Source organism: Cardiocondyla obscurior, linkage group LG12, assembly GCF_019399895.1.
Source record: "Cardiocondyla obscurior isolate alpha-2009 linkage group LG12, Cobs3.1, whole genome shotgun sequence".
Lineage (NCBI taxonomy): Eukaryota > Metazoa > Arthropoda > Insecta > Hymenoptera > Formicidae > Cardiocondyla > Cardiocondyla obscurior.
The window spans coordinates 4,976,875-5,001,420 of record NC_091875.1 but is presented as its reverse complement, the minus strand read 5'-3'; the positions used below and the strand labels follow the sequence as shown (position 1 = coordinate 5,001,420).

The following is a 24,546-nucleotide window of genomic DNA, read 5'->3' as shown; positions in this document are numbered from 1 at the left end:
GCTAACCGCGTCTCGTAGTAGTCACGGTGTTGTGCGAGCTGAAGTGACAAAGTGACGTAAATTCGTGCCGTCGTATTGCCGCGGAAACGTGCCGCCGTCAGACACAATGGTGGGTTTTGAGAGCCCGCGGGTTACGATGGATATGTCGTTAATAATTGCGAAAGCATCCGCCGCGAAAACTCAGACGAGCACGGAAATTCGCATCCCAACGCGATATCGCGTTTGCGGCGCACCGAACAATTTGCATAAAACATCGGGCGCTTTGATAGCCGCGGAGAAAAAAAAGCCGACGAGAGCTCACTACCTTGGACATATTTTTATTTATCGTTTGTCTCTCAGGGCTCGATTTCTTTTTCCTCAAACTTTTCCAACTTACGCGCACGTCTAAATTGATATTCCTTTCTCATCGGTTCGTTCTACACGTCGTAGATTTTATTGGCACCATATCTGTGCTACGGGGCAAACTTATATCTAGAAAAGTTTCGATCGTCAAGCGTACAATTGTCTTGCAATATTCGTCATACCCATTGCGGAAGCTGCATCTGCGCGGCGATGGACCGTGCGGCTGCAGTTGCAGCAATTGCTGTTGCTGCTGCTGCTGCTGCTGCTGGTACTGCGGGTGGTGGTGGTGATGGTGGTGAAGATGATGATGGTGATGTTGGGTTGTCGATTTTGGTGTCTGATTGCTGGAGCTGCTGGCCATTCCCTCCAAGCCCCTGGACAGCTTTAACATCTCCGCGCCGAAGGCGTGGAGGGCGGACATGGCCGAGGGTGGTGGCTCGCTCTCCTGCAGCCAGAGCTCGTGCGTGTCAAGGGTGGTCAGCTCGGTGTCGGTCGACGTGCCAGAGGTGTGTTGCGGCGTGCCGCCGCTGCCGCCTGAACTCTTGTTCAAGAGATATCTCTTCCAGGTACCCCGCCGGTCGAGCCCTGCGCGAATTATCGGAGAACCAGAGGTTTTAGCGATTAATCAGAATTTTCTCTCAGCGAGGAAAGGACGACTCCGGTGATCTTCTATTTCATCCGCGAGCGGAGGGGATTTTTTTTTTTTTTTTACCTTTATTGGGATTTTAGCGACTCGGTGATTGGAGAGCATTGGAAAATGCGGGATTTACTCTGCGCGAGAAGGGGGGAGGGACACTTCTTTGTTGGAAAACGCGGGATTTCAGTGAATTTAGCGACTGCAGATATTGAAAATTGAATTAGTCTTTTTCTTCGATTTAAAGGCGCTTTCGATCGAATGAATTAAGGTGAGAGCTTTCGTTATGCGAGAGGAACTGCTTGTTGCTTAGGTACTTGAAAATTCAAAATTTATTCCGCGAATTTTTTTTTTATTAAATCATCGACACCGCTGGAAATATTAAATGATTGCAAGACGTCCTGCGGGAGAAATAATTTTTTTTTTATTTTTAATGAAAACAACCTTTTTCAAGAAGTAATTTAAGTAAATTTTATTTATACTTCTTCTTTAATTTACCTCTTCTGTTAAATTAACGGAATATTTTTATTCCGCCGATAAAAGCTCCACTAATGAGGTACTTAAAGGATTTCTGTGTCATGTCCTGCAATCTTTCAATCCTGCGGAATACTAAGTGCCCGTGAATAGGGCTCTCGCGTCGGGTATCGATTAATTTTCATATCGGCGAGCAGCCGGACGAGGCCTTCTTAGCATACTGTGCCGCATCCGAGATCTTTGCATAATGGCCGGCATTTGCATATCTCCGCCGTGGACGTCGACATGCTTCCGTTGACGTGCCGGCGAAATTTCTTGTCGCGGAGTGCTTCTAGACAGAAGCCCAACCTAAGCCCCTTCGTTCTATCGATTCCAGGATCGATTCGACGCGAAAAAAAAAATGAAAAAAAAAGAAAACGAGCCAGCGCTGACACCATTAATCAAGCAACCATCACCCGCTAGGCATCCTCAATGTTGCATGCCGAATTATTTATACAATAATGGCGAATTGCACGCGCTCGAGATCCGCGATAATAAATTCTAATTGGCTAATCTGTGAATGGGGCTATTAAGGAATCGCGAAAGCTCCGGTTTCGCTCGCAAAAGTTACCGGGAATTATTTGAAGATATATTAGAATTTATATAGAAGCTTATAGTACAAAGATTATTATTGTTATCAAATTATTAATTTTAATTTATGATTTATTATATTTAAAAAAAAAATACAATTTTGATAAATTTTTTAAGCATTTGTTTACGCGTTTAATTTAAATAATACATGCGGGGCGTCACGCAATTTTTTTCATCCTTTTTTTTTTTTCTTTTATTTGAAGCGTTTTAAAGCACAATAATTGCGCAACGCAGTGTTTAAAATAGCGCGGTGCACTTCGCCATGGAGTTGGTATGCAAATCCCGTTTGAGGCAGTAATCGGAAGGCTGTCTAGGTAAAATCAAAGCGACAATAGACGATGTGGCTTCCGGCAAAACTTTCCGTTGCGGAAGAGAAAGAGAGATGATAGAAGGTTCTCTCCCTTGGGGCCGCTTTGTTGAGGGGGACGAATTTGTGCCAGTGTTCTCGGAAAACGTTTATGAGACGCCTGCAGACACGGCGTCCTTTGAAGTCTCGGAAGCTGGCCGATAAATCGGAATAAATAATTTTTATCAGGCGGAGAAACTAAATCACGCGGCTTTCTTTTCTAGTCGCGCCATTCATTTTTGAATAAAACGTATCCTCCAGTAAAAAGAAGGAAAAGAAAAAGAAAAAAAAAAACTGGAAAGCGCAGAATTGTTTCGCGAGAAGAAAATTGGCGAAAGAGATACATCGTCATGTCGTATTATATCTCTTATTAAAATTTGTTTTAATTAATTTTTCTTCTACTTTTAATAATAATTCTAATTTATTAATTTATTAATAATAATTTTTTTTAACATTATATTTTGAGGATTGTTAATTTTTACAAGTTTAAAAAAAAATGTTTATCGAAAAGTATAAAATTGATTAATAACAAGGTAACACTTTAGACGACAATAACCTTTTTTTTTTGTTTTTTCTTTATTCGTCTATCGCTGTTAGGTTGATGAGAGGAAAGCGGGAAATAGCACGTTCATGAAATGATATAAATGTAGATGAAAGAAAAATAGTTTTGCCATTGTAATGTAATTGCGTCTCTAAAAGTCTAGCATAGAAATTGTAAATGTTAGAAAAATCGAATGTGAGGGAGAATGGAAAATTGGTGAGGCGCGAGTTGCTTAAATGTTTTATCGAAACACCTATCTAGATAAACGTCGATCGATGTTAGACTTTAATGAGGAATGGAGAAACAGGCTAGTGCTTAGGACACTAACCTGTCGCGGAGGATGCACCCTGAGGGGCACCCTGAGGAGCACCCAACCACCCCGATGACCAACCTGCTCCTGTCCCTCCGATGTTCTGCTGTTGCTTCGCCAAAAGTCTGACTGTCAATGCGTACGTCAGCAGCATTATTATCAGCGGGATATAGAAGCAAATTATGCTACCGATTAATTTATAAAGAGGATCGGGGATCTGGCAGGCCCCGTCTACCAGGATCGAATCGTCGTCCTGAAACAGAATGAGAAAATAATTAATAATAATTTAATAATTCGCAGCGAGCGTCCAGGTGCGTCAGACGTGTGGCGACGTTATTAAATTAATAACAAATTGTTATCAATTAATTATTGCGTTATTATAATATAAAGCCATTTAAATATCATAACCTTTTACATTAACTTTAAACGCCTATAACACGTTATTTTATCGGCGGTGCGGTAAAAAAAATTAATAATCTTTTGAATATCACCAAAGTTGTTCTCCGAAAAAATTGATTAGTTTTTTTTTTTCAAAGGTTGATCGGTTTGTTAAAAAAAAATTATTATTATTGCTAAGTGTATTTTCTTATGTGTTTCAGGACTCCGGAGCAGTGCCCGAGTGTCGTATCCCTTTTGGCCGAAAGCTATAATCCTCACGTGAGGTATGGCGCGGCGATGGCTTTGGGCATCGCTTGTGCGGGTACCGGTCTCAAGGAAGCTATCGCTCTACTGGACCCGATGACCAACGATCCGGTGAACTTCGTCAGGCAAGGCGCGCTAATCGCGTCCGCTATGATCCTGATCCAGCAAACGGAGTCCACGTGCGCTCGCGTTAAAGATTTCAGGGCATTGTACGCTAAAGTTGTTGTCGACAAACACGAGGACGTGATGGCCAAGTTTGGAGCAATCCTAGCGCAAGGAATCATCGACGCCGGTGAGTCTCCTCAGGAAATTTTTTTACACGACTACTCGTCGATTTATGAAAATTTAAATTTTTAATGTAAGTATTCTCGTAAATCTAGAACGGTGATTTGAATAATTTGTAATATATTTTTTATTTTCTGAAAGTTTTGAATGTTTAAGAAACGCGAGAGACTCGAAATTTATTTATTTTTTTCTTTTTTTTTTTTGCATATTAATTTCGTAATATTTTAAGATTTTAATTAATTAAATCGGGAGGGAAGTAGGCTAAGATCACGGATGTCAAATGAGATAAGCGAAATTTTGCCCTTTCTCAGGTGGTCGTAACGTAACCGTATCATTGCAATCGCGTACGGGACATACGAACATGCTGGCGGTAGTGGGTGCTCTGGTGTTCACCCAGTACTGGTACTGGTTCCCGTTGGCACATTGCTTGGCGCTTGCCTTTACGCCCACATGTTTGATCGCATTGAACGCCCAACTGAAAATGCCGAAACTGGATATTAAGTCAAATGCCAGGCCGAGCGTGTACGCTTATCCCGCGCCGCTCGAGGAAAAGAAGCGGGAGGAGCGAGAAAAGGTCACCACCGCTGTTCTGAGTATCGCGGCTCGCGCCAGGAGACGCGAGACCGAAAGAAAAGCCCGGGACTCCCACGAGAAAATGGAAGTGGTAAGTTGAAAGAGAAGTCGAGAAATACCGACGGAGAAAATGTTTCATTGTAATCAGGACAAGTCAAACTTAACTACTAAAAAGAAAAAAAAAAAATACGAAAGAATGATAACGAGAATAATTAAGAGTAATTTCAACAAGTATTTCAATAAATGGGAACGGAATCCCACGCGTTTCCTTTATCAAAGGTTGTTACAAACAATCCGCCGGGATCTTCCTGTTCTGAAACTTCGTAACAAACATAGTAATTTATATATTACGTTCGTGACGGGTGAAGGGAAGACGCAAATAGGTTTCAAACACTCGTTCTCGTAAGAAAGCAGATTAAACAAAAATTGCAGGATCCGCCTGCGGAGGCGAAGGAGCTTCACGAGGTAAAGGAGGCCGCGTCGTCCTCAAAGGAGAAGGAGGACAAGAAGAAGGACGAGAAGGAGACTAAGGAAACGAAGGAGAAACCCGAGAAAAAAGTGGTGAAAGATGATGAGAAGGAGAAGAAGGAGCCTGAACCGAGCTTCGAGATTCTTCAAAATCCCGCGCGAGTTCTACGCCAGCAGTTGAAGGTGATTCAGTTGGTTGAGGGCAGCCATTACACTCCGGTTAAAGATATTCAGATCGGTGGCATCGTCATGGTTAAGCATATGCAGACGGATACCGAGGAAGAACTCGTCGAACCCGTTGCCGGTAAGCGATTTATAATAATCAAGCAACAGTTAAAAAAAAATGTATTTTATTTTATTTTTTTTTTAAATTACATTTACGAAATAATTATCAATTATTAGGTTTTAAAAAAATTAAGAGTATTAATTTATAGATAGCCGAGAGTTTTAATATTTTCAAAAAATAATTTATGTTTTTAATATTAACGCAAGCAAGAAAGAAAAAAAAAATTATTATTAGAAATATTGAAGTTTAAGTTGCTTCTATTTTAGTATCGAGTTCGAAAGGTGTGTTCTTGAGCACCTCCGGTTTGTTTCAGCCTTCGGACCGAAACCGGAGGAGGAGAAGGAAGCCGAACCACCCGAGCCCTTCGAGTACACCGAGGATTAAAGGCCGGAAACGCGCGTCAGCCTGTTCCGTCATTCTGTCACCCTCCATTCGTCATTGTGATGGCATCGCAATATGCTCGTCATTTTTTGTTACTTCCCCGTGTCTCTCTCTTTTTTTAGGCTTGGTTTCCTCGCGTGTCTATTTAAATCAGCGGAACACTGCTAGCTGCAATAAAGCCGTTGCGCCAGACTTACTCGTGTTATCAGTCTTCTGCCTTACAACTCTTTAATTAGATAGCAGGATCTAAGCAGGTTTAAGAAGATTAATGAACGGCTCACCAGTTTCCTGTACGAATAGGTATATTTATGGACTAACGTGAAGGTATTCAATTTTTTGTCTATTTTAGAAATTAATTTTTATTAGCACAATTTGAAGAGAAAGATCGTAATATATTAAAAATAATTCCTGCAGCGCAATAATTGTAAATAAATTGATAGTCCCCTTTTTCCCGCGAGTTCTCTTTTCTTTTTCCTCTTTAAATTATGTATTATAAAATTACATTTTTATACGGCAAGAATTGTGAGGTCATCTTTATATTTTCGATTAAGGTTGTAATAATTAAAGTTTAATTTAATTTAATTTAATTTTTATATATGTCACGACTTTTCTTTCTAATCAATGAGATATTTCAATAAAACGTTATTGCATCAAGGAAATATAATACCTGTTCCGCCAGTCACTCGCCTTATTCTTATGCTCTGCTTTAATTGAGTCTCGAAGTAAGAAATTGCAGAGGTACAATAACAGAGCTCACGATTTTTATTATTTACACGCATTCTTACAAAGAGGAGAAAATATTAATAAAACGATATGTATTTTGTTTCATTTATTTGCAGGAAGGAGTTACAATTTATCTTTATTGAAAAACATCTGATTTCTTTTTTTTTTTTTTTTTTTTTTTGCCACTTCTGCAATTATGCTGAAATAACTCTTGCGGGACGTGAGTAAATTGGCTGTCATCGCGCCTTAGCGACTCGCAACTTTCCGCGAACGGCTTATTAATAATTTAAACTTACGGACGCGATCGCGAAGAGTTATCCTTACACGTCCAGCTCGGGCGCTTTATTTCCGAAGTTAGCGCGCAGCATCCGCGAGACAATACGCTCCATAATTCATCGCGCTCGTCGTTAAAGTTTGACGGGGAGCCCGCGGGTCACTCCGTAGACATGAATCTTCCTTGAAATACGCTTCCGCTCTTAGTTCCCGTCGTCCGTAATGGTCAGGCTCGCGTTGCCGCGGTCATCTTGATCGAGCGCGAGTCGTAACGCTCGTCGATGACTGCGATGGGAAGTGAGGGGTAGGAGATGATGAAATGGACGTCTCACCCTTGCAAGATTGCAGCGCACGCACGTGCACGTCCGCCACACGTGTTCTCCGCAGGTGCGAATTCCGCTCGACGTCAGTCGATAGCGCTTGACAAGGTGAGGTCTCCCTGGGGAGTCCGAGAGTGGCTCGGAGATGATGTCGCCGCGCCCTTTAATTTTCCACGTGGGTTTTTCAAGGCGGGAAGCAAGGAAGATTCAAGGACGAAACCGACGTGGAGAACATAAAAAATGAAAAGAAAAAAAAATATAATAATAATAAAGTTTGAAAAAAAAAAAAAAAAAAGATGAGACGTTTCTCAAAAGTTTCTAAATTATAAAAATGCAAATGCTTAAAATTTCAAAAACCAAAGTTAATAAATTATGACAGCGAGATCTCGAAAAGAGGATCGCGTCGGTTGCACTTGGAAATTTTGACGTTTAATTTCACAGACATTCGAGAATTGGCGAATCTATAGAAATTAAATTGCAAAAAAAGAAAAGAAAAAAAGAAAATGGGAAAAAGATAAATTGAAGGAACCCGGGACAGTTTGACGTGAAATTCCATCACCGATGCACCATCCACATTTTTTTTTTTTCTTTTTTTTCCTTCTTATCGTAATGCAAGGTAAATGATTTTGCAGGGAAAACGCGAAATGTACACAACCAGGTGGGATATTTGTATCGCCTCGCGGCGCGAATTTCGCTCGAATGCCGGATGGAATTTTGAATGAGTATATGGCGGCCGCGAAATTTGGATCAATACCCAAGTAAGGCTTGAAACGTGCTGGTAAATGGTGTTGTAAAGTTGCTGAAACTCGCCCGACAAACTCGTCGATGCGGCGGTGCTCGCTGCCTCGCGCCTCGTCCCCTCTCGCCGTGAAACGAAAGTACTTTGCGCATTTGCAAGAGCAGTTTGCAAGCCGACGGCAGCTTCTACGACGATGAACACGCTCCGGGTAAGAAAATAACCTGTTAGACGTGTACACATTACATCCATCCCCGAGAAACCCATAGCGCCCCGGTACTTTTCACCGGTGCTCGCAGTCATGTTTCCATTCGCGAAAATTAAAGGCGACATGTATAATTACTTCGTTGTCGCGCGCAGTCGGCGTTAATTCCCCTCCGTTAATTTTTTTTTTTTTTACCTCCCAACGCAGACCGGAAACGTAAAACAAAACCGTACAATAAAACGTAAAAGCTAAGCAGCGATGAAGAACGAGCGAACCTCGGGTGGAGCGAGCTTCGCATTATTGGGCTTTAAAATAATTACATTGAATTAAATTATAGAAATACCCATGCGCTTGTGTGTGTACTTGTATGTGTGTATGTGTGTGTGTACCAATTCTTCAAAATGCGTTCCGCGCACTCGCTGTGTTATTCAGCGGTGATGAAGGCCCGGGATTTGGACGGTGACATTTAACGCGATTTTCAGGACGGCTGCGGCATAAAGCCGCATTGAAACGACGGCTGGTTGAAGGGTTAGTCGGGGATTTACGAGGGTGCCGGCGCCGAAACAACGGACAGCTGTTTCATAATGTAGCGTCGCTTCATTTCGCGTCGTTAATTTCGCGAGAGAACGCAACCGCCGCCGCCGCCGCCTTTTCCGGGCCGGGAGTCGTTGATGAAAAACGGCGCCGCGATGCGACGGGCACCCCCGCGTAAATCCATCCCGCCCTTATCCTGCATCGGGCTGGATGATCGACGAGCGACGGCTTCCCGCGAGTGGCGATAAACTCTCGGGCTATCGGGATCCGCGGCCTGCCACCTGAGGATGACTTTACAGGCGCAATCTTTCGATCGTTACGGAAAAATCGAGCGGCACGCTCGCGGCAAAAAGAAATTATCGCGGCTACATTCCGCCTTCGCTTCGGCCGTGCATTCATATCTGGAGAGAAACTGTGTAATTTTTCAAAGGTACATGGGTGAAGCGGGCGAACAACTTGGGCGAGATAGGAGAATTTATGAATATACTCGTTGGTCGACAGCGCCTGACCTACCTTAGCCAAACCGAAAGGCCCGGTAAGTTTTATTGAAAGAAAGAAAGCGCAGTGTACTTCCATTATTTTCAAGAAAAATGATCCGCGCTGTGTAATTTATTTTTAATTATTAGCAGGGGAATAGGAAAGAAAGAAAAAAAGAAAGCCGGTGTAATGAAGTACGTCTGACCAATGACTGTTTCTTCTACTTATTTAATATTCCCGGGCGAGTAATGGAAAAGGGGAAGAGAAGGGTCCGGTCGGAAGAGAGATAAAAAAGAAAATAAGAGGGTAAGAGAAAACGAACGATAGGATGAGACGACAAAAAGAAGGCAATTAAAAGATTCTGATTGACAAAATAATTGTCGCGGACCGAAAGTCGGCGCGAGATCGAACGAATGGGGTGAGTCGCGAGGGTGAAGTCTCACCTTCGAGTACATCAGGCTGAGAGGTAGGCTGATCGCGATGCTCAAAATCCAGACGAAGGTGATCTTCAGGGTAACCCGCTTCTTCGTTTTGTTGCGCCCGAACTTCATCGGGTAGCGCAGGCTCAGATAGCGGTCCACGCTGATGGTGCAGAGATGCATGATGCTGGCGGTGCAGAACAACACGTCCAGGCAGATCCAGGCGAGGCAGTAGACCGACGGCAGCGGGAAGTATCCTGCGAAACAGAACGGCGGGATGAGGTCCAGAGTGCTCTACCGAACGCGGCTAATTAAATCCCAGGCTCAATTAGCGGCGTCTTGACTCGCCGGCAGATAAATTTCAATTACCCCGACATTCGGTCCGTGGATTTTATTTATGCGCCGCGCGGGATATTTTTCCGCATTAAGCAGGACTTTAGCATCGAGAGAAACGCGGTGGTCGGAATTAATATAACAATTGAACCTTTAACGCGCTGACCTCGCGTGGAACAAACCGCAGTTTTTTTTTTTTTTTTTCTCCTTCGACGTTAAATCGCGTTCGTCGCGAGCGTTTTTTTTTTGTCCCTTCGCTCGACATTAAATTCGACTCGACGTTGGATTTTTATTACCGGCTTGTAGTGGTTGGAGATTGGAGACACGGAAGAGCTGGCTCGCTATTGATCGGACGGTGAAATTATCGTTATTACCTCGGCTTCTTAGCACGGTGTTACACCGAGGCGACGTGAATACACGGATCTGTCGGCACGTGTGATTACGACAGACAAGTAATTTGCATGCGTAGTTTATTAAGTAAACTTCGTAAAGGGCGCGGCAATTTTCCTTTAATCTTCGCTAGATTGCATTTCGGGCATTTCGGGACTATTCGATATTAAATTGTCAGCTTCTCTTCCCGGCAGGACGCTGAGAACGGCAATATTATCGCAAGCGGAAAGCTGTTACCTCGAGATCAACGCTGCAGCGATTTTGTTCTTTCCTTTTTTCTTTTTTTTTTTTATTTATTCTTTTATTTACGACCTTTAAACTTTGTTTAATAATTAATCTCCGTGGAGCTGTTACTCGAGTTTCAATGGGTGCTCTCGGGTTTTTTCAATTATTCATTTTTGCGAAGCTGCCAAAGGCCATAACTGATACGCCCACTCTTCGTTAATAAACGTTTTACATCCAGTGGCCGCGTAAAAAGTTCAGTTTGTCGAGCAACTTCCGGCAGCGAGACCTCTCCCGCCAAAGGTTACCTGCTAATCATTTTACGCGAGTAATTAATGAGCAACGAATACACTCGCGTTGCAATCTTCCTCGCGGTCGTTCTTTTTTTCATTTTCGTAATTTTTTTTTTTTTCTTTTTTCTTTGACATAAATACCGCGCTAAATGCAGATTCACTTTTAATAAGAATCTTATTTTTCCCCCGCGATGTGGATTTAAACTTTTATCTTTTAATTCAACTCGAGGCAACAACTAGCGAAGGAATCGGACAAGAAGATACATTTTCGGGTGTGCTTCAAAGTCAGTCGACGATCCGATCCCCGGCACAAAAGGGTCCCGTTATTCGGAATTAAGTTGCGATTCAATTAAAATCGTGGGGGGGAGGGTTTAATTTATCCTCCGAGTATTTCGACGAGATTAAGTTTTTCGACGGCGAGGTTTAAGCGAGGAAAGCTCGTTTACGGATGAAGGAGGTCAAAGAGTTTCCCCTCTTAAGTGCGCGAGACAATGATTAACCTTTCGTTGTAAGCTCTCCTTTTGACAAAGATTATTTAAATTTCGCAGAGGCGCGCAAATGTCGCGCGGGGTGTCTCGCGCCCGCGGTATCCCATCCCACGCGGGAGGGATGGGTGTACACCGAGGGCACGGATCCTGTAGGTGAAACGACAAGCGGTTAATGCACGAAGGAGCGAGGGGATTAACACAACTCTGCGTGTCGAACGAAATTACCGTCTCGTGCCCGTCCCGCAGCCCCCAGAAACTGCATATTCATGCACGCCGCCGGATTATTCACCGTGTATACCGACGATCTAATATTTCGCTGTGTTATTAATGCAGTCGCTGCATAGCTCGCCGTGATTCTGGCTGCTTGCAAAATCGTCAGCTGTCCCCGGGGAGATTTGCGCGCATACGCTCCGCTTGTTCTCCAAGAAAGGATCTATACTTGAAATATTTCGCGTTCATATTTAATTAGCGCAATAAATTCACGCATACGTATTCGCTTTCATGAATGTTCGGTACTGGCGATTTTGCCTCTTCCGTAATCTTTGGGATCGCTGGGAAAGTTTATTCACGTTATTTGTTTTGGGGGGAGAGGGGAAGAACGACTCGAGCTCGCCGTACCGCATCTGTTTACATTTTTTTTTAGTCTAGATGGACGTCGAGCTCGGCGATTCCGAGATGTACGCGCGAGAAGGACAGCGTTCAGTTGATCTATTGCTGTCTCACTCTTTTTACGCGGTTTTCTCTTTCTCTCTAAGGGCCGAAATCTCTGACGGCCATGTTAGTTTAGTCGCGGAGGCCCGGGCGTGAAGACGTGTCGCTAATCGCTCCGCAATTACGCGTACTTTTGATCGCGGTTAGGATAATCTCGCATACAAGTTAGTGTCGACGCCGTCGGCCCGGGAACGAGCAATCGTATCTTGCACGTCTGAGCTATTGCACTCGTCGCTTTGTGCCCGGTTTCGTGCCTCGAAAAAGCGCTTCGGTGCGACAAGGTTATGTCGCGAGCGCAGCGCGCGTAGCGTCCGATCCGAAGGGCACCGCGCGTCCGGTAGTTCCGACGCGCTACAATCGCCATCTGCTTCAACAACGTTCAGCTGACTCCGGCGAATGTTATTGTCGGATCGTCAGATCTGCATCTCGCCCGTCTTCGTTGCGGCCGTGGTTCTAATCCTATTTCGAGCAAGGGATTTTCGTGGAAGTCGACGAAGATTAAGTGCACGGGGAACATTTAATATCGCGAGTGCAAAGAGACTATCGAGAGTGCAAATTTGTACAACAAACAATTATTCGTCGCGCTTCTTAAGTTTAATCATCAAATATCGCCGCGATAAATCCACCGTCGTTTATTCGGTCGTCCGTCTCTCGGGTGTTTGTGACAATGATTGTGACTGTAAAAAAACAGAACAGAACCGTGTGATATACTGTCAAGTGATTTGGAGTACCACAACGCGTTGGGATAATCCAGAATTCCAGGACACTGCCACAGAAGGAAGGAAGGAAGGAAGGAAGGAAGGAAGGATGTCGAACGCCATCAACCGTACATCACCCAACGGTATGTAACTATCCCAAAAAGAATTAATATGATTAATTAACGTCCGAATTTAATAACGCGCACGCCCTGCAATTTCTAGTTCCGTCACAATTTTAACCGTGATTTTAACACTTGGAAAGACTAAACTAATAATTCCCTTAATCCAGAAATTTTTATAATATTTCTAAAAGCACCCAGGCGATCGATACTTAAAAAATTTTTAGAATACTTTAGATATTACATTTAATTATATTTTTTTCTTTCCGATTTATTACACCTGGCTCTCTCTTTAACCATCCTTAATTCAAGTCCACTTTCAATCGCGGCTCCGCGTTCTTGTTTAAGCTGTAGCCTACGTTACACATGCATTTCATTTGCATCGCGATGTATTTATTCAACGCCGCGGAAATAACGGGCGAGGCGCGCGCGTTTAGAATTTACTTTGTAAAATATGAAATATTTCCGAGCGGTGCAACGAGAGTCGGCCGGCCGCGCGCGGCCTTGACCATTTGTTTATGCGATGTCGCTGATGCATTTGCACAAGGTCGGTTGCGTGGCGGTGTCGAGGCTCGCCGCGGCGACATTCGAGCGTGTAGCGATCGCGGTAGGGTTCTCTTAATTTCGAAACACAATTGCGGTTGTGCACCAAGACACGGCGTCAAGTAATTAGCGACTGCAAGAAGGGGGGGAGGGGCTGAGGGGATCTCTCGACCGGCGAACAGTTTCGACGCAACTGCTTGGTGCAGAGGTCTCGCGTGACTTGTCTATTTAAAGCCCGCATCGCAGCCAGGATCGGAATTATAAATTATCATTTCACCCCGGCGGTAATTTCTTTATTTAACCCTCCCGCCCGCCCCGCGTTGCGCTTTGAAATGTGTTCGGCTTTTCGTGTCAAGCTCGATCTCGCTTTCAATTATTATTTTTTTTTTTTATTTTTTAATAATTGTTACATGCATCACGACGGATAGTAATAGAGCTATAAATAGTGCGCCTCGCGATTTTACGAAACGCGGAACGAACGTGAGCCGATGGTTTTCAATTTGGTTTATTTCCGAGCGATCAATCCTCGTCTTGCTCGTTAATTACGTTCGACTTGCATGTCGCGAAGACGACGGCCGTAATTCTCGAAATTCCCAATTCGCAAAGTGCCGACGCGGAGGAGAAGCGGATCGAATTCGTGCCGATCGGCGCCGCGGCGTCAATCCGTCAGTAAGTGCAGCGAGAATTGATCCCCATATCGTCCCCGTCAATTGCGTAACGTTGATGTGACGTTTGTGCATTGACGATTATTCCGCCGAGCGTTCTATTGCGCGAGCAATCAACGGGGGAGGCTTTCGATTGTTACGCTCATCGACATTTGTCCCGATATTCCTCTTCTCTCCTTTCCCATTGATCTTATCGTCATTTCTCTTAAAGAATTTCATTTCTAGGTAGCCTTAAAAGCCCCGTACGGTTATTAACGGCGCAATACCAAGCCGGTAGACTCTATTAACTTTTCTCCGCGGCGCTTTACGTCCTTGATATTAATTCATTACGTTTCAGCGCGTGTAATCGTTGCGCATACATAAACCGAGATAATCAGCCCAAAAATTGATCCGCATTTACGGCGTAATGTTTTAATCGCGAGTATATCATAAAGGGAAATGCGCTGTCGTAAAGCGCGTTATCTGCTCGCATTAAACCGCGCGGCGGTCCAGTGGGAAGGCGGAATTAAAACAATAGTAACGTCCTGCATTGACTAGACAAACATCGTGGTCGTAAAAAGTCGCCAAGTAAATCAGAGCTACAGTTGCACGTAAAAAAAAATTTTTTTTTTCTTTTTTAAAGACGTCGTAAAAGAAACCCGATCAATCACAGTCCAACATTTTTATTACCTTACGAAAATGTTTCGCTGTAATTGATCGCTTTCTTTCACGGCCATGCAATTATGACAGAAACTAATATATACATATATCGCGTACGCCCTATAGCATATATATATATAATACATTTCGATCGCCAGCTCCAAAGTAGATTTCAAAGGCGGCGCCGCGCCGCGCGCGCGGCGAGAAGTTAGTCGCGCAATTTTTAACTCCCCCTTTTTCCGCCCACCCTCTCACCCGCTTGTTGCTCTAACTCGGTAAATGTCTCGAGCGGGACGCGCGTAACCTTTTTCCGCCATGTTCTTCGTCGTAACGAAGTGCGCGTCGCGTACGGTCAACATCGGGAGTGTCGTGCAAAGTGCCGCGCGACCGTAATTTAATAAACCGTCTTTTCCGCGACCGACCGAGCGCTGGTGTGGGTGCACGAGGGTGCAGCGAAGGAGCCGGTCGAAGAGAACCGAGGGGTAGGCGGAGCGGTCGCGCCGTAAGTAAATTACATTGCTTACGTACCTATTTGTTCATCGGCCGATTCGCCTCGGAATAAGCAGGGAGCTTAATACATTTATTGCCGCGCGATGCGTTTTTATTCGACGCCGCCGCCGTTTTATTGTCGAGTACTTCGCCGCGCGATTTTAAGACAAAAAGTTCAACGGGCGCTCCTCTTTCGCTATCGGGACGTATTTATTCATCTCGGGCGCCGTTGTAATTTGGATTACATCACATTTGCATTTTTTATGCGCCGCGCGGTACGCGGCCTCCGCCGTGCGTCAACGTCGGCGAGTTGTCTTTTATCTTAATCAGGGATAATGGAGCCGTGAATACTGCAGACGAATGTAGCGCGCCATAGATCCACTGCAACCTCGTTTGCATTCACGTCTGCATCGTTAGCCGCGGTAGTTCGCCAGTCGACGAAAATTTCTTTCGCGCCAATACGAAACGCTCGACGTTAATTACCGCCGCGGCGCAACTCGGGGGGATGATAATGGGGCCGGCACGGGCTCGTGACGCTCTAACCTTCGAAATATGATCGCGGTAATTTACGGAAACGTCATCGATTATCGGCCGGTCGATAATTGAAAATAAAGACGATCACGCGACACACTTTTCGCGAATTTATTCCTCGGGCGAGATATATTTCACTTGCGGGACGAAAGCGAGATTTCTACGTTCTTGTTGGGCACTTCTTGTGCATATTTCAAAGTAGGATGATAGTAAAGTTTTACGTTTTGCCCGGCGTGTCAAATTCTGCAATCGCGCCGCGTAGTTTCGTAAGGAAAAAAAATATTCCTTTTCTTTTCTTTTTTTTCTCCCGGGGAAATTGAAACTGTCAATCGACGCGAAATAATTGCGCCGATTAACTTCCGATAATCCGAATATCTGCGAGTTCTCGTCTTGTTCGGTATTTAATTGATTTTTATCAATTAACCGAACTACAGATCGTCGGAATTTATTTTCGTACAGCTTTCTCTTTTCGCTTCATATTATTTTTATTACGCCGCGCAAATAAAAAGATTGATTACGCGGCATTTACGCATTTCTATTTTTCTTCTCCTTTTTTTTCTCCAACCTTCGTTTTCCAGGAATAATTTCCCGAGTAAACGTATGTTTAAATAATCCCGGAAAAAAAGCTTCGCCGTCAAAGTGTTTCGCCAATTCAATCGAATATAATTTCAACGTCAGCCGATTAATCAGCGCAAGCTCGTTTGATCTTGCGATTTTTCTCTCGGCGGGTAAGTTAATTGATTTCCGCGAATCTACGTTCTTTTTTTTTCTTTTTTTTATTTCCCCCTCTTCTCCCTTCCCCCCTTCCCCATGCGGCAGTCTTCTCGAATTTCGCGGACCTCGATGTCGATATTTTCATATTCTCCATGGGATGCGGCGATGGATTCACGCAGATTGCCTCGGGCAATCTCGCGGGAGATGTGAGAGAGAGAACTCGTGCCGCGGACTTTTCGCGGGGAAGCTCGCGAGAGCGCCGAATGTGCCGCGTGTCTTGACCGAGTTTTGCGAAAGTTATGCGAAACACGCCAAGCGAGTTTCTGGAGGGGTGATCGGTACGACGGTATGACGTTCGCATCCATTCTTGCCCCGGCCTCTTGCCTGCCGTTGCATTATTAAGACGTGACCTATCTGAAGAAAACTCCACCGTTATCAGCGGCGATAAGCTAATTACGAGCAAGTCCGAGAAAGCGCTCTTCGTGTTCAATTCACTCGGCGGGCTCTCCCACCTCGTTGTTTGTCTTTTTCTACTCCGCTTCGGGACTTTAATCCTCTCACTGTTCAGCTTTGCAATCTGACAAATTCTCTTAATGCATTATTTTATCAGAACTCTCGGCTCGCTCTTCATCACCCTCGCTTCGGCGGTGCGAGTTAGGTATTTTCTATTTTTTTTTCCGCTTTAGAAAAAATTATAAAGAGCATATTGGCACGTATTACGTTAATTAAATCTCTACACGTCCTCTTGTAAACGGGAACGGAAATCGCGCGTTCGAAAATAATCTTAATCAGATGCTGGGAGAATGTAAAAAAAATTTTTGAAAATTTAATTTCGATTGAACAGTCAACTTTTAATTTAATTTCCTTGAAATCCTCCGGAGAAAGCTTAAAAAAAAACGAATAAAAAAGAGAAAAGAAAATTGTAATCGGTAAATTTAGGAAATTAATTCACTCTTTTCTAATTCACCTCCATTTGGCTATTTAAAAAAATAATTGTCCGTAAATTAACTCACGTCTAATTTCCTATGCTCGATTAATGAAGAACATTTCAAAGTGACGTTTTAACCTCAATTTTGCACAAGCCCGCTTTAAATACCGACAGATTCCTCGTGAATTGTGTAACGGGACAACATTTGCACTATCCCCGATATCCGTTTAATGATGATTCTGTCAAATCATCCGTGACGTTTCGCGGGTGTTAAATACTTTGTAGAGATAATCTCGATCGCAATATTGACATTTTCCCAACAGAAGACCAATTGGGAATCAAATTTTCGACGGGCTCCAATAATTGTACAAACGACGATCGAAATTCGATATCTCCTTTTTACCATCATATACATATATCATATATTATACATATATATATTTCCGTTTTTTAATGTCGTGTCAATTTGGCACTCTTCGTGCCGCGAATCCCGGAGAATACCCTTCGTAAATCAGACTATCGCATGTCTCGAGCCTTTTTTGCGTTTCCTGTAGTATAGTATCCTCTGCAGTAAGTTTGAAGGATTCGCGGATTTAACAATGCCAGGATTACGATAAGAGAGATAAGAGAACAGCCAAGAGTAATAGGATTTCGTACTGAAAAGAAAAATCCAATCTATACCGCGCGTGTACATATAGAGGGTGTCCCAGGCTCGATTTGTTAACTCCCCATTTTATATTCACGGTGGTGAATTAAAAAAAAATAAATTTAAAAAAAAATTTGCAAATCCATTTATTGCACTCGTTAGAGATGAAAAATGACTGGGCATATCAAACGTAAATAATTATTATTTATCAATTTTACAAAGCGGCGTTTATAATTCAGACCTGTCCGTAGTTTTTCAATTATTAGTCCGGGCTTTTCAGTTCTTTCGTAAATGACATTTTCCGCGAAAAGAGTGACTTGTCTGTGCTCCAAAAAAAAAAGACGTAAATGTTCTCGGACACGCAAATAAAAAAAAAAAAAAAAATCCGGGACACCGTGTACATCCGTCCGCATTCCAATCCACGTGGCCGAAGATAGGAATCGATTTAAAAGCCCCAAGATAGAATACGGGTAGGAATTAATTTGCGGGTATCGCCGCATAGGATTTCGGGGGTTCGTGGGATCGCGCGAATGTCGTTGCGCCGGGCGGGGGTAATTCGAAATTTGGAAACGATTCGGTGAGAGAGCCAGCGGGGGAGGGAGCGGAGAGTTAAAGGGTACTCAATCGCGGTACTCCATGTAGATGGGGAAAAATGCAGTTGCCCCGCTATATCGATTGCCGAGTCTACCTGGCGGTACTTTATGGGTAAACTACGCGTTTGTGTGGCCGCCCGTCTCCCTTTCACCCTCGCCCGGTTCTCGCTCCCTCGGCGTCTTGGTGTGTGTTCGCGCGCATTTTTGCACAGTTTTCAGTCTGTCGAATATCTACGGCCGGCCACGCTCGCCACGCGGCTGCTGACCCGCGGGATATTTGTCCGGACCAGTCCGGGACACGTTATTCCCGTTCCCGGCCGACCGGGCGGGCTGGTGGCGTCATAAATCACCGACCACTTTGTTCCGTGGAGCGCGAGAATATCGTGCCAGGCGGCACGGCCACGTGGAGAATGCCCGCTTTTTTTCTTTTTTTTTTTTTTTCCTTCCCCTCTCTCGCGGCATCCGCCACTCGCAATTAACCCTTTTTTGCGAACCTTTATTACGAAGAGAGACGGCACCCGCGACATTCCCTGTACAATACCGAGAGGACGCTTATACGCGAGCTAATTTTATTCGAGTTTGCGACACGATCCATCGAGAGGAACATTAATAATAACATTATTACGGGGCAATGAAATTATTGAATTGCCGCGTATATTAAACGAGAAAGAGATGGTCTCGAGGTTAAAAAAAAAAAAAAGGGAATGATAATTTAAACTCTTTGAGGATGTAAAAAGGTACGCGCGTGTTGCTGACAGTAATATTTGAATCCGGAGGAAAGATAACGCGAGCTATAACTGTGATTCGCGCAAATTAATTGCGATCCGCGCAAATAAGGTATTATCATTGAATAAAAATAACGCGGCGAAAGAGAAACGTTTGGAGGGGAATAGGTAAAACGGGCTTTTGCGAAATCACATTGATCGCGGGACACGCCGAGGCTTTCAGCGCTTTCGACTGCCCGGAGCGTACAAACTTTCGAGTGACGAACGGCTCGAAACCGTTCGTGTGCTTTCGTATCCCGGAGAAAGCACACGGGCCTCCCTTTCGCGGGATAAACGCGGCAGAATTCTGCGCTCCGCCACCCTCTCCTGAATCGATCATCGCTTTCATGAAACGTCACCTTCGGAATGACCCTCCAGATGAAAAGAAGAGGCAGGATAAGCTAGGACGCGAGTTGGGAGATTCGGAAAAAAAAAAAAAACAGATTCCTCTTCTTCGTCGCGGAGGCGTCTCTCCCGGGATTCTCCAGAAAAACGAGACTTCCTCGCTCGAAACTTTCGGGGCGTCGAGCGCCTTAAAATTCCAGAATCGTCGCTTAGAACTTTAGCTACAGGTTGACGTCTGAAATTCTTTCGTAATCGTAGAAACCACGGGCCCTCCCGAATTAAACTGTAACTTCTAATCCCTTCGGATAGCTCGAGGTCTCTCAGATATAAAATTCTAAACTGGCCGCGAATTTTTGTCAACTGGAAATGTCTTGGAAATTTATTTTCTTTGAACTGAACTTCTTATTTCTCTTCGTTATTTCTCTATTATTTATTTTTAATATAAAGAATTCTTTTTTTTTATAATTTATAACGACGGCATTAGATAATATTTTTAGCGCCACTGACTTTTAACGTCTCTTGTTTCGGTCAGAACTGATTGCGATGCTACGCGAACGTCACGTTTAAAAAAAAATATAATTTAAAGTTATTTGATACGAAACGTCATATTATGCAGTCCACGTGCCGTCTATTTCCATCTGAATGTTTAAAGATGACCTTTAGTCCTCTCCGCAGGTTAAGTTTCAACATATTACCATAAGGAAAATATAAAAGGGTCTCTTTTTTTTTTTTACGTTGGATGAAACGTGACGATGAGTAGTCAAGTTCTTTACTTCTTTGATGAGTTTGATAAATAGTTACTTCTTTTTCCCTCCCCCCTTCTTGTAGAATCGCAAAAAAATATTTGGCGACACTGCAAAAAAGGTCCGGGCTTGTCGTTCCAACGTGATATATACGCGGGAGGCTCATTATTAGAAGATGTTTACTTCAATAAAGCGCTCGGGAAGATTGAAACTTTCGGAATATGACGTTTCCACATGCACGGTAGCTTAATAGTTTCGCTAAACTAATTATAAGACTTAATATTAGTTAAAATTAGTTATGAGACAGTTTAGCTTGGGGATTAAGACTGGTTACGGCATGATATTAACTTTTCAAGAACAATATATTTTCCCAAATTAGAATCCCTTCGTTTTAATGATTAATACACCGTTTCCGGGAAGGTCGAAAAAGTACCGAGTTCCGGCCACTTACGTGTCTCAGGCCTTTGTACTCGCGCACAAAAGTAAAGATCAATACTAAAATAAGCAAATAAATTTCAACGTCGAGGCGCTTGGATTTCGTACATAAATCTCGTGAAATATGGGGTACATATATACGGTGATACTAAAAGAAGTCAGCAAACTTTGTAAGCATATTCTTTCATCGGCTTATAGCATCAATTTTTCTGCAACGAAAAGCACTGCAAATGTCGTTTTTCTATACGAGACATTACCTTTTAAAATTAAATATTTTCACAACGATAAGCTTCGAATGGAAATCTCTCGCGAGTTTCTAAGTCGTTTGAAGTTAAATTAAAAAGTAAGTGATTTTTTTCTCTCTCTCTTTCTGTTTATTTTTGTAGCGCAATCCGCTGAATTTTTCGTTTGCCGATTACCGTTGGGCATCTCCGGGATTTCGTTCGGGAAACAATTCGGTTGCGAATTAGACAAACACATCGGGAATTTGGGATTTCTTGAAAATTGCAGTGAAATCTCGCGCGAATTGTGTCGAAGAGCGAGCCCGAGTTCGAAGTGTCAATGTATTGACATATCCCGGGTTCCTCCTTTTTCCTTCTCGCTTGATGGATTCGGAGGGCCGCGCGGATGGAAATAGCTCGTCGCGTGTACGAAAATTCCTATTCAATGTCCTCTTTATTCTCCATTTCTCCGATTTGCCGCTTCCATTCTATCCGCCCGCAGAAACGGCGATTTAAGAACACGAAGAACTTTTCACGGGAAGGGCGAGGAGCGCACTCCTACCTTCCCCTCCTCCTTCTCGGTTTTAAAAAATTGAGTAAACTGAGAATTCGCAATCGCGAAGTCGCGTTTATGTGTCGCGAGAAACTTTTGAAATCCAAAGAATCGGGAATCCTGCGAGCTAAATATTTGAGCGGATAAAAGTGCCAACGGTCAAATATTCGAGAAATGAAAGTTTTACTGTGTTTGAGAAGACGCGCATTTCAAAAAGTCCTGAAACTCGGAGGAGTGCTTTCCGGAGGAAGCTAACGTTTTGCATATTAGAAATAGATTCGGCTCGCACTTCGTCGCTTATGGTGATTATCATAATTTTTTATTACTAGACGTTATCGAGCTCGCGCTTTGCGTGCGCTGTCCATCTCTCTTCTCTCTCGTTAAAGAAAACTGTTTTACGTTCAATAAATTTTTTTTTTTTTTCCAATCAACCACGAATGCACTCGCGTACGTGTCTATCTCGCACAATACTTTAAACCCTTCTTCGTTCTTTTAAATTTAATTTATACATACATTTATAATATTAATTACATTAATATCGTTAGATTTTACGAATTCAGTAATTCGTAAAGTATACGTGATCGAATAGTCGATAAAGCGTAGCAACGTGTTTACCATTAAAAAAAACTTGCAGCCGATATTGAATATTATATTCGATATAAATTAATATTCACCGTCGGATTCTTTTTGTAATGCGTTTAAACGTGGAGGGATTAAGTATGTAATATATACAACGGTGGAAGGTCGCGCGGTCGACCTAGCATCATCCCCAGTCGAGCTCGCGATACGTACGCGTTGTTCGTGCGTGTTGAATAATTGTGATATATTTGACGAACGAATTTATCGGCTAACGCGATCTAGTTTCCGCGATCAATGTTCTCCACGCGGAGGAGTATTACTGAAATGAAAACCTGTCCGCGGTACGCACGTGGTTTCTTACAACGCGGCGACTTTAATCCTTAAAATTTTTTGAGAGAGCTAATCGCCGATCAGTTCGATCGGATCTATCTCGAGAGTAAGACTCGAGCTGCAACATATTCGTCAGGAAGTATGTGATATATTTAGAGTGTGATATTTGGTAGAAATTATTTAACGCGACGCAGACGAGCGAGGTACCGCGAGCCACGTGTCTTTGCGCGATTAATATTAATTGTATTTATATGTTGACCCTTGGTTTGGTAATAATTAACTCGCGTTCTTATTCTGTTTCAGACGGAAATCGAGAGGAGAAGCCGAATGTGTTTCTCGTCGCCGTTATTTAGTGTACGAAACCGCAGCCGGTCGTCGGCCGTTACGGGAGTGCCGTGTAATGAGTAATTCGGGCGGATTTTGCTTGTGCCGATTAATTTGGTGCCGCGGTTGTAAATTCACGGTCGCGACTTTCGCGAGTTTCCTGTGCGCGGAAGGAAGACACAGCCCAAACTGAGAGGAGGTGGAGGCCCAGGAAGGGCATCACGCTTCGGCGGAGCAACGTTTCGGTGAGTAGAACTTTTTTTTTTTATTTGTCTAAAATTAATTTAAAATTAACGATTAACGTTTAATAAATAATAGAAAATTAAATGACTAATAAAGAAGGCAGTTTTAGATTTTAGAAAGATTTAATTTAATAATAATTTTGTTTGGATAAATAGTTATTTAATTATTCATTGTTTAATTGGAGAATTAATTAGAGACGCGTACAAGAATTTTTTTTCTTTTTTTTAATTAATGTGATATTATTTTGATCTTGTCTACAATTTATATTTTTTATCTGTATGTTGCAGTATCGTCGTAGCTACCGTTGCTGTGTATAACTCCGCCGCTGCGCATCAAACCGGTGAGTCCTTGATAATTTTTTTATAACGCGTTGTGATATTCACATCACTGGGAATAAATTGTTCAAAATTATGCAATTAAAAATATTATAACACGTAAAATAATTTCATAAATATAAATACGAAATAATATTAGCATCGCGGAAGATCGATAAAAATTAGGATCCCTGCGTCTTCTTTTTAAAAAAGAAATCGGCCGTTTATTTTTAATAATATGTCGAAAGAAATTAATGTAAATAAAAAAGGGAAATGACACTTAAAAAAAAAACTACAGAAAGTTAAACGATTTTTCGATTTGGCGAAGAGCCGAGATCGGAGAAAAAAATAAAAACTGTTAGGTAGCCGAGGGAGGGGTTATTTCGTAGTGCAAGCACGGAGACGCGGATGCACGAAAATCTGCAGGCAAATTCAATTTTGTAGGCTTGTAGCGAGCGCTATTAAAGCGGTATCGCGTTGCTGTTGCATCACGTTCCATCACTTTTGAGTGCTTAATATGGCCGCCATCGCGCCATTAAGCATATCGATGCGGCCTTTGCGTCGCTGCAAATTTCGATTAACGGATGGCTTCGCCGATGCATAATAACAAACGACTCGCTATTCACGCGAGAGGTAGCTTAGTGATATTGACAACAGGGGATTTATGTTCACCGTGATTAATCTATTATTGGTTCATGTAAAGTGGTTCCTTTCGATTTTCAATTCTGTCGGTTTCTTTCATCTAGAACTACGATTACACTTGTTACGGAAATAAAAAAAAAATTCAGACATTATAAATAAAAAAAAAAGAAAAAAGTAGACAAAAATTAGACACAAATTTTTTTTGAAAAGTTAACATTAGAGAGATAAATTTTTTACGATTAGGAGATCCAACTTGATCTTAAGATTAATATATCAAGTTATATTATTCTGTGTAAAAATATTTAATGTTAAATCGGGAATTAAGAAAGAAACTGCTTCTCGATCTAGCTTGTTAAAAAAGTAGTATGTCGTCGGGAGGATACTTTTTTCAAGTGCGATCTTCGAGGTGACTTGGAGTCACTCAGTCAGATTAATCACTGACGCGGAGAAAA

The 24,546-nt window shown here is 42.9% G+C and overlaps 2 protein-coding genes across 3 annotated transcripts in view; one reads left to right on the top strand and one right to left on the bottom strand.

Annotated features, from left to right (window-relative positions):
* The window catches only part of Rpn2 (Regulatory particle non-ATPase 2), a 35,102-nt gene extending 28,526 nt beyond the window's left edge, over positions 1–6,576 (top strand). The window contains exons 11-14 of the mRNA XM_070664349.1: positions 3,877–4,211; positions 4,516–4,868; positions 5,210–5,549; positions 5,845–6,576. Coding sequence (XP_070520450.1) covers positions 3,877–4,211; positions 4,516–4,868; positions 5,210–5,549; positions 5,845–5,915 — 1,099 coding nt within the window. The 3' untranslated portion in view covers positions 5,916–6,576. The remainder of the gene's footprint in view (positions 1–3,876; positions 4,212–4,515; positions 4,869–5,209; positions 5,550–5,844) is intronic.
* 5-ht2b (5-hydroxytryptamine receptor 2B) overlaps positions 1–24,546 on the bottom strand; it is a 44,339-nt gene that overhangs the window by 7,035 nt on the left and 12,758 nt on the right. Inside the window, exons 2-4 of one of the 2 annotated variants that reach the window (XM_070664357.1) lie at positions 9,624–9,856; positions 3,359–3,530; positions 525–927 (exon numbers count right to left, since the gene is read on the bottom strand). In XM_070664357.1, coding sequence (XP_070520458.1) covers positions 525–927; positions 3,359–3,530; positions 9,624–9,856 — 808 coding nt within the window. Of the gene's footprint in view, positions 1–524; positions 928–3,295; positions 3,531–9,623; positions 9,857–24,546 lie in introns of both variants that reach the window. The other variant, XM_070664356.1, reaches the window with a different exon arrangement.